The sequence below is a fragment of the Oryx dammah genome, unplaced genomic scaffold (genome assembly GCF_014754425.2).
Source record: "Oryx dammah isolate SB20612 unplaced genomic scaffold, SCBI_Odam_1.1 HiC_scaffold_4, whole genome shotgun sequence".
Lineage (NCBI taxonomy): Eukaryota > Metazoa > Chordata > Mammalia > Artiodactyla > Bovidae > Oryx > Oryx dammah.
Window position 1 is genome coordinate 52,603,106 of NW_024070188.1, and position 13,067 is coordinate 52,616,172.

The window sequence follows — 13,067 nt, forward strand, 5'->3', positions numbered from 1 at the left end:
GAAGGAAATCACTCAATATTTTTCAAGGTTGCCTCTTGGAAAGCAGAAGGCTGAAATAACACGGGAAGAGGTTTGGAAGAGATGAGAAGCGGTGAGAAACGCTGAAATACTTGGACCAGGGGAGCTAAACTACATTTCCCAGGAAGCCACGGGCGGACCCGCCACACGCCTCACTCCTGTTCCCGCGCTCACGACGCTGTCGTACATCCACCACCCCAAGGAGCACAGGGAGGGCCGCAGAGTCTCCAATGGTGCAGCAGCAGCAGCGGCTCCCACCCGCCAGACCTCCTGCTAAGCCACGACCACTCTAACCTGCGCTCGCGGAGGCGAGAAGACGCAAGCTACAGTCCCTCCGCGCCCGCAGGCCACGTGACCAACTTGCATCATGTGACTCCAGAGGCTTGCGGCTGAAGTCCGTAACCCCGGCAACTGGCTTCCCCACCCCCCTCCCCGCCTTCCCCACCTTGGACCTTCCGGGAAAGCGCGGAATTCGGAAGCAAAGGTAGGTGAAGCGTGAATACCTGTTTCCCGCTCGGTTCAGCTGCGTCCAGACTGTGCTCAGACCTGCTTCTTGGGGCCTTGAGTTTCGGGTCACTCCCCACCTCCGCCCCGACTCCACTGCGAGCGCCTTTGTCTTTTCGCGGACGCCAAACGCGCGTTTCCTGGGGCCGGGTACTCGCCGGGCGGGATCCGCCTTTAACCTAGAATTTGGGGCCAAGAGCTTAACCGCCGCCACCCTGAACTGAACCGAAATGTAGAAGACGGGGAGGAGGTGTTACTGCGCAGGTGGGCCAAGGTGTTGACCAAGTCTCCACATCTCCCGCCTCTACGAAAGGAAGCTGGGGTCGGAGCTGCTTCAAGGAGTTACAGTCCCTAAGTTGGCGCAGACCCGCCGTTGGATTCATGAGGGGAGACTGGAAAGAGTTCAGCGTTGCGCGTCACCATTGCATAGTTTTTGTTGACCTTCCCTCCCTCCAAAAGATATTCAATTTGTTCAAATTTGTGTACTCCACTTTGTTTTAGGTAGATTCTGATTCTTAATAACTCAATCCATAAATTTGTATCTGGAAGCATCCCCAGTGTCAGGAAGAGTGTATTTTGCGAAACTTCTAAATATGGGTTGATAATCAGCTGAATGATAAAACTACACGAACTCTGCCTTTTCCTTTGCAGAAGGGAAGGTCTTTTGAATATGCTAGTTTTTGAAAGTTTTCTTGAGAAGCCCTGGTTTAAGAGATGTTAATACACACACACACAGATATATGCATAGATTTAGGAAATATTGTAGAGACCACTTTTTAATCATTGGATATTAAGAATGAAAATGCAAAATTCTGAACTCTTAAGTATAATGCACACTGTAAAAGCTGCTTGTTAAATCAGTTTTATTAATGAATTAGGAATCTCTCATTCAGTTTACTGGTCAATGATTGTACGTATATGCTAAATCATAAGAGAAATGCCTGCCCAGGAGTGGGATCACTGGGTCATATGGTAGTTGTAGGGAAAGAGCAAACTAGCGACCATAGCGGTGGTCAGGCCCTCTCACCCCAGGGCCTCTTGCCCTCAACCCACAGTTTGTAAATACATGTAAGAGCTGAGATCACTTATAGCAGTGGGCATGCAGGTAACCTATAGAAGCCCCACCTGAAAAGCTCTTGCCTCTGCATTATGGCCAGGTTATGGCTGTGTCTGCTGGGTCAACCATGGCAGAATAATTGCTACTGATGTGCCAGTCAGGAGAGACTAAATATGTCTGCAGTTCCTAGGGTTCCTTGAATTTTCTTCCAGCTTACAGCTGGCGACTTGCCTACCTTGGGTTCAGGGAATGGACAGTGAGATATAACAAGACAGTAGTTATATTTTTGGTTTCTTAGAACCTCCATACTGTTCTCACACTATGGAGAACACTCCGTAGTGGCCACACCAATTTACATTACCACCAGTAGTGTAGGAGGGTTCTCTTTTCTTAACACCCTCTCTAGCATTTAGTGTTCCTAGACTTTGTGGCCTTTCTGACTAGTGTGAGGTGATATCTCATTATAATTTTGATTTGCATTTCTCTAATAGTGATGTTGAGCATCTTTTCATGGGCTTCTTGGCCATCTGTATGTCTTTGGAGAAATGCCTATGTAGGTCTTCTGCCCATCTTTTTTTTTTCCTTCCTTTTTTATGTTGAACTGTAAGTGAACACCTGAGACTAACATAACATTGTAAATTAACTATATTTCAGTATTTTTTTTTTAAAGAAATGTCTGAAGTTCAAGTCTGCCTGTTTTTTTGACGTGATACGGATTTCCTTAAAGGATATTTATTATCTCTTGCCATTTAGTGTTTCCAATGTTGTAAACACTTCAGAATGTTTACTTTGGAAAGTGAAAAGTATTGATAATGGCCCACTGTTCCAAAGAAGAGCTGGATGAAGAGTTTGAACAGTTCATGAAGGAAGTAAGTATATTTTTAGAAGCTATATTGTAAATTATCTCACCAGAAACTCATTTCTTCAGTTCTCCCTTTCACCTGTAAGATACAGTCAGTCAGTCATCAGGCTCTGTCGCCTGTCTCCAGAGTGTATCTCTCATCCCTCTAGTTCTCTCCCTTTTCACTGCAGCCATCCTAATCCAGGGCACCGTTATCTCATTAGGCTACTGCAACAGCACCTACTTCCTGTCCCAGTGGTCCTTCATCACACTGCAGCCAGCATGGTCTGTGACATAAATCAGACTCTGTTCGTCCAATGTAAAACACTTTATTCCTTCCCATCACGTAGAGAATAAAATCCAGACTGTTTCCTGGGGCTGGCAAAGCCCTAGTGCTTTTGGGTATGTCCACCTCACTGACTTTATACCATTCCTTCCCATTTTCCAGTCATGCCTTTTTTCTCCTCCAGATATGCCAACTCAATTCATGTTAGGAGCTTTGTACTACTAGCTGTTCCCTCTGCCAATACTAGGAGCTTCCCTGGTGACTCAGACGATAAAGAATTTGCCTGCCATGCAGGAGACTCGGGTTCAGTCCCTGGATGGGAAAGATCCCCTAGAGAAGGGAACAGCAACCCACCAGTATTCTTGCCTGGAGAATCCCATGGACAGAGTATCCTGGCGTGCTGTATAGTCCATGGGGTCACAAGGAGTTGGACATGACTGACGTTTCACTTTCCATGCCAGTAATGCTGTTTGTTCCTCCGTTGTTTACCTGGGTGGTGAAGATCTCTTCTTAAAAATCCTATGTGAGAGAGGTTTTTTTCCTATTGACCCACTGAAAGAAAAAGTAGCCATCAGGTTCCTTCTTAGTATACCATGTGCTTAATTATCCATGTTGCACTTATAACCATTCATTATTTTACTTCTTTAGGTCTGTTTTCTGCCTCCCATAAGAATGAATGGCCTATGACATAATGGCTGTGTTTTTTTAATTGAAGTATAGTTGATGTACAGCATTAGTTCAGATAGTGATTCTGTTTTCATAGGTTATATTCCATCTAGAGGTATAAAATACTGGCTGTATTCCCTGTGCTATATGATATATCCTTGTAGTTTATTTGTTTTAAACACAGTAGTTTGTACCTTTTAATCCCTACCCCTGCCACTCTGTTGCCCCTCCTCCTTTCTCTCTTCCCACTGGTAACACTAGTTTGTTCTCTATATCTGAGCGTCTGTTTCCTGCTTTGCTATATTTATTCATTTTACCTTTTTTTAGATTCCACATGGAAGTGATAACATACAGTACTTGTTAACCCTGACTTATTCTACTAAGTATAATATCCTCCAGGTCCACCCATGTTGTTTCAAATGACAAAATTTTATTCTTTTTATGGTTGAGTAATATTCCACCTTCAGTTCAGCTCAGTTGTGTCCGACTCTTTGTGACCCCATGAACCGCCGTATACCAGGCCTCCCTGTCCATTACCAACTCTCAGAGTCCACCCAAAGCCATGTCCATTGAGTCGGTGATGCCATCCAACCATCTCATCTTCTGTCGTCGCCTTCTCCTCCTGCCCTCAATCTTTCCCAGCATCAGGGTCTTTTCAAATGAGTCAGCTCCTCCCATCGGGTGGACAAGTATTGGAGCTTCAGCTTTAGCATTAGTCTTTCCAGTGAACACCCAGGACTGATCTCCTTTAGGATGGACACATATACCACACCTTCTTTATCCATTCATCTGTTGATGAATACTTAGGTTGCTTCCATATCTTTGGTAGTGTAAATAATGCTGCTATGAAAAATTGGGATTCGTTTATCTTTCGAATGAGTGTTTTTGCCGCCAGAGATATATCCAGGAGTGGAACCACTATATCACATGATACTTCTGTTTTTAGTCTTTTGAGGAACCTCCATACTGTTTCCATGGTGACTGCACCAATGTACATTCCCACTAACAGTGTACATGGATTTTCCTTGCTCTACATCCTCACCAGCATTTGCTATTTGTAGCTATTCTGATAGTCTTCACAGGTGGCTCAGTGGTAAAGAATCCACCTGCCAACGCAGGAGACCTGGATTTGATTCCTGAGTCAGGAAGATCCCCTGGAGGAGGAAATGGCAACCCACTCCAGTATTCTTGCCTGGAGAGTCCCTTGGACAGAGAAGCCTGACAGGCTACAGGGGTTGCAGAGTTAGATACAACTGAGCATGCACAGAGCCATTCTCTGACAGGTGTGAGGTGATAGCTCTTTGGAGTTTTGATTTGCGTTTCCCTGATTAGTAACGTTGAGCATCTTTTCATATGCCTGTTAGCCATGTGTATATCTTATGCCCATTTTCTAATCAGATTGGGTTTTGGGGGCAGGGGGGAGGTTGCTCTATTTTTGATATTGAGTTATATGAGCTATTAATGTATTTTGAATATTTATCCCTTATTGAACATATGTGATTGTTTTTTCCCATTCTGTAGGTTCTTTTCATTTTGTCAATGGTTTCCTTTACTGTGCAAAAGCTTTCAAGTTTGATTGGGTCCCATTTGTTTATTTTTGCTTCTGTTTCCTTTGCCTTAGGAGATAGACCCAAAAAAAATAACTGCTATGATTTATAAAAAAGTGTTCTGTCTATGTTTTCTTCTAGGAGCTTTATGGTTTCAGGTTTTACGCTAGGTCTTTAATCCATTTTGAGTTTTTTTGTATATGATGTGAGAACTATTGTTTTACATGGAGCTATTCAGTTTTTCCAGCACTACTTACTTCAGTAAGAGACTTTTTTCCATTGTATATTCTTGTTTCCTTTGTTGTAGATTTATTGACTGTAAATGCATAGGTTTATTTCTGGGCTCTCTATTCTGTTCTACTGATGGATGTGTCATTTTTGTGCCAATACCACAGTGTTGTGATTACTAGAGCTTTCTAGTATAGTCTGAGGTCAGAGAGCTTAATACCTCCAGCTTCATTCTTTTTTCTCAAGATTGCTTTGGCTATTCAGGGCCTTTAATTGTTCCATATAAATTTTAGGATTACTCTAGTTCTGTGAAAAATGTCATGCATGTTTTGATAGGTATACATTAAGTCTGTAGCTTGCTTTGGGTGGTATGTACATTTAATAATAATCTTCCAGTCCATGAACATGAGATATCTTGCTATTTCATTGTATCACAGTCAGTTTCCTTTATCTGTATTTTATAGTTTTCAGACTGTATAGCTTTCATGGGCTTCCCAGGTGGCTTAGTAGTAACGAACCCACCTCTAATGTAAGAGACAGGGGTTTGATCCCTGGGTCAGGAAGATGCCCTGGAGAAGAAAATGGCAACCTACTCCAGTATTCTCGCCTGGGAAATCCCGTGGACAGAGGAGCCTGGCGGGTTACAGTCCATGGAATGGAGTCAGACATGACTTAGCGAGTAAACAACAACCACGTCTTTCACCTTCTTGGTTAAGTTTATTCCTATGTACTTTTTTCTTTTTGATGTGATTTTTAACACACATAGAGACTATTTTTGTCCATTTATATCTGTTAACATTTGCTTTATATATTTGTTGGAGTTTAGTTGCTATGTCATGTCTGACTCTTTTGCGACCCCGTGGACAGTAATGCGCCAGGCTCCTCTGACCATGGGATTTCCCAGGCAGGAATACTGGAGTGGGTTACCATTTCCTTCTCCAGGGGATCTTCCTGACCCAGGGGTCAAACCCAAGTCTCTTGCATTGCAGGTGGGTTCTTTACTACTGAGCCACCATATTAGGTGCATATATTTTAATGAATGTTGTATCCTCTTCTTGTGTTGATCCCTTTATCATTATATAATGCCCTGGGTCTTTGTTATAGACTTTGTTATAAAGTCTATTTTGTCTGATATGAGTGTTGCTACCCTTGTTTTCTCGTTGTTCCCATTTGTGTGAAATAACTTCTTGCAACCTCTCACTTTGTTTTTGTATGTCTTTATCTCTGAAGTGAGTCTCCTGTAAGCAACCTATAGATGGCCTTTTTTGGTTAATGTTGTTCAATCAGCCACCCTATGTCTTTTGGGGCATTTAGTCCATTGACATTTCAAGCAATAGGTTTGTTCTTACTGCCATTTTATTGCTTATTTTTGGGTTTTGTACTACTTCTCAGTTCTTTTCTCCTTTTTATTTCTTCCCTGTGGTTTGATGATTTTCTTTAGTGATATGCTTGTGTTCCTTTCTCTGTAGTGTTTGTGTATCCATTGTGAGTTCAAACACATTCTAAAAGATCTGTATTTTTTTCCTCCCCTCTCCAGTGTTTTGTGTTTTGTGTCATATTTTACATCTTCATTTTTATCCCTTACCTGTTTATTGTAGTTACAGTTGATACAGTTTTTCTTTTCAATCTTTGTGATAATTTAAATGGTTGGTTCACAGCCTTTACTATATATGTGTCTTAATTAGTGAGATTTTTCCTTTCCTATACGTGCTTGCTTGTTATAACATTTTCTTTTCCACTGAGAGAAGACTCTTCAACATTTCTTTTAGAATCAGTTTAGTATTGATGAACTCTTCTAGTCTTTGCTTGTCTGAGAAGTTCTTCATCTGTCCTTCAGTTCCAAATGATAAGCCTGCTGGGTAGACTATCCTAGATTTTAGTTTTTTTCCTTTTTAGCATTTTAAATATGTCATGTCTTTCTCTTTTGTCCTGCATAGTTTCTGCAGAAAAATCATCTGATAGCTTGGTTGGGGGGAGGAGGGGTGGTTTGCTTGTATGTGACCCTTTGTTTTTCTGTTCTGCCGTTTAGAATAATCTCTTCCGCTTTTAACATTTTAATAACTCTTCAGTTATTATATGTCTTGGTGTGGGTCTATCTGGATTCATTTTGTTCAGGACTCTCCATGCCTCCTGTACCTGGATATCTGTTTACTTCTTCAGGTTCTTCTAGAGGCTTCCCTGGTGGCTCAGATGGTAAAGCGTCTGCTTGCAATGTGGGAGACCTGGGTTCGATCCCTGGGTTGGGCAGATCCCCTGGAGAAGGAAATGGCAACCCACTCCAGTATTCTTGCCTGAAAAATCACATAGCTCGAGGAGCCTGGTATGCTACAGTACATGGGGTCGCAAAGAGTCAGACATGACTGAGTGACTTCTCTCTCTCTCTCAGGTTCAGGAAGTTTTCAGCCATAATTTCATCAAATAGATTTTCAACTCCTTTCTCTCTGACTTCTCCACCTGGGGCTCCTATAATATGAATATTGGTATACTTGATGATGTCTCAGAGGTCCCTTAAATTGTTTTCATTTTTTAAATTTGTTTTTCTTTTTCCTGTTTGATTATTCTGTCCTCTAAATTCTGCTGTTAATTTGTTCTAGTGTGTTTTTCATTATAGTTGTACTCTTCAGATCTGATTGGTTCTTTTATATTTTCTAGTTTCTTGTCAAAATTCTCACTGTGTTCGTCTATTCTTTTTTCTAATTTAATCTTATGACTAATGCTTTGAACTCTTATCTGGTAAATTGCTTATCTCTGCTTTAGCTTTGTTCTTTTGTTTGAAGCATATTCCTCTGTCTTCTCATTTTGTTTAACTTTCTCCGTCTCTATGAAATTAGGTGAAATACCTGCCTGTCCCCACCTTGAAGGGATGTCCCTATACAGTCTGTGCCTGTGGCTTTGATGGGAGAGCTGGACCTGATATAAACAGGAGTCATGTCTTTCTCCAGGGTGTGCTGATAGCTATCATTTTGGTAAGCAATGGGACTAGAGATGAAGGTGCTCAAGCCAGAGCCAGGTGTCAGCCAGGGCTCCTTCTCTGCTCAGTGACAAACACCGCCCTGTGAGGGTGGGAGCAGGTCCCAAGTTGCTGGAGCAGAAACCCTGAGGGTCAGGTCTCAGCTGGTTCTGTTCCCTGTGTGTACACTTCCTTCTCCTAGCATTGTCACCTTTCCCTAGAGAGGAGCAGAGCAGGAGCATGGGGGGCTGGAGTAGGGGTTTGGCTTGTTTCAGGGTGGTTACAGGACGGCAGCCAGAGTTCCGTGCAGCTTCGTCTGCTTCCTCCACCTTGTTTTGGGAGTAAGCAAGTGTGTGCACACTCCTCACAAGCAGAGTTTGGGTTTCTTACAGCCCTCTTGTCACTGGCTTTCTAACCAGCTAAGGAGACTCCTGTCCCCAGTGTTAGACCCCAGGGCTGGTGCCCCAAATATGTAGTTCTAGACACTTACACCCCAGCGTGGGTCTCTGAGCCTTTTAATCCCCTTCCTTTTCTGTATCCCTTCCCTGGAGAACAGGCCCTGACCCGATCTCTTTTATTCTCTTCCTACCCAAGTTCATATGGATCTTTCTTATAGCTTGTGCCACTTAACATTTTCAAGGTTCATCCATGTTGTCTCATCTGTTAGTACCTCATTCCTCTTCTATAGCTGAATAATATTGCATTGTATGGATTTGCCACATTTTGTTTACCTACTTATCAGTTGATGGACATTTGCGTGCTTTATACTTTTTGGCAATTATCAATAATGCTGCTATGACAATTGTATATAATTTTTGTGGGTATATGTTTTCATTTCTCTGTGTATATACCAGAGGTTGGGAAATGCTGGGTCATGTGGTTTAACCTCAACATTTAAGCTTTTGCTGCTGCTGCTAAGTCGTTTCAGTCGTGTCCGACTCTGTGCAACCCCATAGACGGCAGCCTACTGGGCTCCCTGATCCCTGGGATTCTCTAGGCAAGAACACTGGAGTGGGTTGCCATTTCCTTCTCCAATGCATGAAAGTGAAAAGTCAAAGTGAAGTCACTCAGTCGTGTCTGACTCTTAGCAACCCCATGGACTGCAGCCTACCAGGCTCCTCCGTCCATGGGATTTTCCAGGCAAGAGTACTGGAGTGGGGTGCCATTGCCTTCTGAGGAACTGCCAAACTGTTTTCTAGGTGGCTGCACCATTTTACTCTCTCATCAGCAGTATATTGGTAGTTTTAGGCTTCCAGTTTCTCCATATCCTCAGCAGCACTGTTGTTCACTGGGGAGCCAGCTTTTGTGTTTTGTGTTTTATGATCGTAGCCAGAAAGCAATGTGGAAGATTGTCAAAAGTGAGAATACCTTCTATGCATTAGACAGTGCCTTCCCGGGCATTCTGCATTCTTTTATGATCTTTGCCACAACCCTGCAAGGTTGGTGTTACCTTGCCTGTTTTCTAGATGTATAAACAAAACTAACTTATTTTGAAGTTAAAATTTGAACTCAGATCTCTCTGGCTCCAGAAACCTGCAGTCTTTCTTTCATGCCCTTACATAGCCGTGAGTTTAGGAGGAAAAGACTGAATCTGAGGCAGGTTCTCAGAGTTGGGTAAACAGGGAGAGACAGAAAGGAGAGAGAAATGGGATATTTCAGGGTGACAGTGAAGTTTAAGGCTGAATGGAAGGTGATCCAGTGAAAATTCAGATAGAGTATTCTTTCTTTCTTTCTCCCCCTCTTCCTTCCTGGTAGTCAGGAAAGACAGTGAGTTCTTTTTGAACAATTTTAAATGGCTTTCTTACAAGTCACTGAAGTAGAGTTGTTTGCTTGGCAGGTGGAAATGTGTGTGTAAAAATTTTAAAAAGTCATCCCACTGCCCTAGTTGGGGGACCATACAGTGTCTTTGAAAGTGGACAGGTTTCAGTCAGGGAAACCCAATTTTGAACCCCAGCTCTGTTATTACTACTGACAGTAGCAACCTGGGCAAGTTGCTTAACTTCTCTGAGTTTACTTCCCCATCGGTAAATCTCTGCTGGATTGTTTGAAGAGTGAGATAACCTGGGTATAGATCGTGACATAGAGCAGGCAAGTCATTAACAAATGTTAGTTTCTTCTCCAGAAGAATTGTGTTAAAGTGAGGGTAAAAAGGACTAAGAGCAGAGTTCTGGGTAAGTTTCGTATTAACAAAAGAGCAGAAGAGCCAAAAGCTAGTAGAGTTGGTTAGGAAAGGTCACAGAGATGAGGTGTAACCTGGAGGAGGTGGTACTGTGAACTCGAAGAGAGTTTCAGGAGGTGAGAGTTGGTCACTGTCAAATCCTGTGGTCTATCAAGGAGACCGCTGATGGTGGTTCTTTATTTGTGGATTTTGGAGGTCTTTGGTGACTGAGGAGAGTTGTTTTGGATGGGTACCAGATTTTAAGGAGTTTAGCAATGACCTTGAGAAGTTAGAATGTATATAAAAGAAAAGTGATGGGTAGAGTGAAAGGGAGATGTAAGAATAAGGACCTCTGCCTCTCTCTCTTGTTTGTTTTTGTTTGCTTTTTAAATTGTTGTTTAGTCTGACTCTTGTGATCCCATGTACTGTAGCCTGCTAGGCTCCTCTGTCCAAGCAATTTTCCAGGCTTGACTACTGAAGTGGGTTGCCATTTCCTTCTTCAGGGGATCTTCCCCACCCAGGGATCAAACCCACGTCTCTTGCATTGGCAGTGGGGATTCTTTACCGCTGAAACACCTGGGAAGCCCTTTTCTAATTTTAGGAGACTTCAGTGTTCATTCTTTTATCCTACGATTATGCCAGGTGCTGTGCTTGGCTCTCGGGATGCAGCAATGAGCAGGTTTAATAACCTGAGGCAAGGAGGGATGGGAGGTTGAGGAGGGAGTGAGATAGAGATGCAGTAGGATTACCTGGTAAGAACCTGGTGAGCAGGGAAGTGGGCCCCTCTGCAGGTTCTCCTTGGAGTGGAGAAAAGAATTTCTCTTCTGAGAGAGGAAATCAGTGTCTTAACAGGTGAGTCGAGTGGTAGAATGAAGGGAGTGAGAAGAAGGGTGGTTTTGACTGTAGGGTCTTCATTTTCTCAGTCAGAGAGATACTGGCTGAGAGTAAGGAAGGTAGTTTGGATTTAGAGTAGGAGTTTATGACTGTAATAAGATTTGGACCTAAAGGGTAGAAAAGGAAAAATAAATGTTTTCTTTAAAGTTTATTAATTATTGTGACAAGCACTAATTGTCAAGATCTAAGAGAAACATTTTCAGTGATAAATCTGGGATTCTTGAATATAAAATTCAGTAGCTTGTATCTGATTTAGCTTTCAGATGATTCCTTTGAAAATTCAAATAAAACACCTAGACAACCTAAAGAAGTGAAGAAGAAAGATACAGTGCCATGGTGGATAACTGAAGATGAATTTGAAAGTGGTGGTAAATATTGCTAATTTTAAATTATTTGACCACAAGGGGGCAGACCAGACTTTCGATTCTGGATTTTCTTACTGTGCTGTTTAGGTTGGCCAAAAAGTTCCTTTGGTTTTTTAAGTAAAAGTAAAAGACACATTTTTTTCATTTTCAGCAAGAACTTTATTGAACAATATATTCACCATTTTGTTCCACTACCTTCTGCCGTTTTTCAGAAAACTTTGTAATTCCATCTTCCCCAAACTATCTTTTGGAGCAAAGAATCATTCCAGGTGCCTTTTACAGTCTTCCAGGGAATTGAAATTTTTTCCACTGAGAGAATTTTGTAAAGACCAAAGTAAATGGGCATCCAAAAGTACAGTGTCTCGTAAATACAGCGGATGAATCAAAACTTCCCAGCTAAGCTATAACAGTTTTTGGCTGGTCATTGAAGAAAGTTGTGTTATCTTGATGGAAGAGCATATGGTTTATATTGACTAGTTCTGGACGCTTTTCGTCAAGTACTACCTTTAGTTGGTCTAACTGGGATCAGTACTTGTTGGAATTAATTGTCTGTTTTTCCAGAAGGAGCTCATAATAGAAGGCTTCCTTCCATCCCTACCATATATACAACATCACCTTCTTTGGATGAAGACCAGTCTTGTGTGGTTGGTGGTGGTTCATTTCATTTGCCCCACAATCTCTTTGGTTCCACATTATTATACAGTGTCCCCTTTTCATCACCCATCACAATTTATTTTAACATTTTTATTATGTTTCAGTAGAGAATTGCATGTGGATACAGTCAAGAAATTTTTTTGCTTAACTTATGTGGCACCCAAAGTGATTAATGTAACCATACTTGTGCAAAGGATTTTCAGCGCTTGACTTGGATATTTTAAGTATGTTAGCTGTCTCCTGCATGGTATAACATTTATTGTTCTCAATTAATTTCTCGATTTGATCACTATCAACTTCAGCTGGGCTCCCTGACCATGTAGCATCGTCCAGCGAGAAAACTCCAGCGCAAAATTTCACAAACCACTTTTAAAAAGTTTGATCAGTCACAACACCTTCCCCATTTACTGCACAAATCTTTTTTTATGTTTCAGTAGCATTTTTACCTTTCTTGAAATAATAAAGTATGATACACCAAACATGTTCCTTTTTCTTCCATCTTCAGTATTAAAATGGATATGCAACAGTTCGCCAGTTTTGGTAAGGTTTTTTTTCTTTTAAATGCACCCTGATATGCTAGCTGTCACAATATAATCTAACAGAACTTTTTCTAATGAAGTTAAAGACAACTAAGCTCTACTAGAGCCATTTTTTGGAAAAAATCAAATGAACCTTTTGGCCAACTCAATATAAATATGTAAGGAAAATAATACTAATAGTGAATTTTAAGCTTGCATTGATTTTCATATTATATAACTTTATATTTGTTATATAATTGCTGCTAAGTCACTTCAGTCGTGTCCAATTCTGTGTGACCCCATAGACAGCAGCCCACCAGGCTCCCCCATCCCTGGGATTCTCCAGGCAAGAACACTGGAGTGGGTTGCCATTTCCTTCTC

The 13,067-nt window shown here is 41.8% G+C and overlaps 1 protein-coding gene across 3 annotated transcripts in view; it reads left to right on the forward strand.

Annotated features, from left to right (window-relative positions):
* The first annotated feature begins 219 nt into the window (after positions 1-219).
* The window catches only part of CEP162 (centrosomal protein 162), a 99,824-nt gene continuing 86,976 nt past the window's right edge, over positions 220-13,067 (forward strand). For 2 of the 3 annotated variants that reach the window (XM_040238860.1, XM_040238863.1), the window contains exons 1-3: positions 220-502; positions 2,333-2,448; positions 11,406-11,517. In XM_040238860.1, coding sequence (XP_040094794.1) covers positions 2,392-2,448; positions 11,406-11,517 — 169 coding nt within the window. In that variant the 5' untranslated portion in view covers positions 220-502; positions 2,333-2,391. The remainder of the gene's footprint in view (positions 503-2,332; positions 2,449-11,405; positions 11,518-13,067) is intronic. The other variant, XM_040238862.1, reaches the window with a different exon arrangement.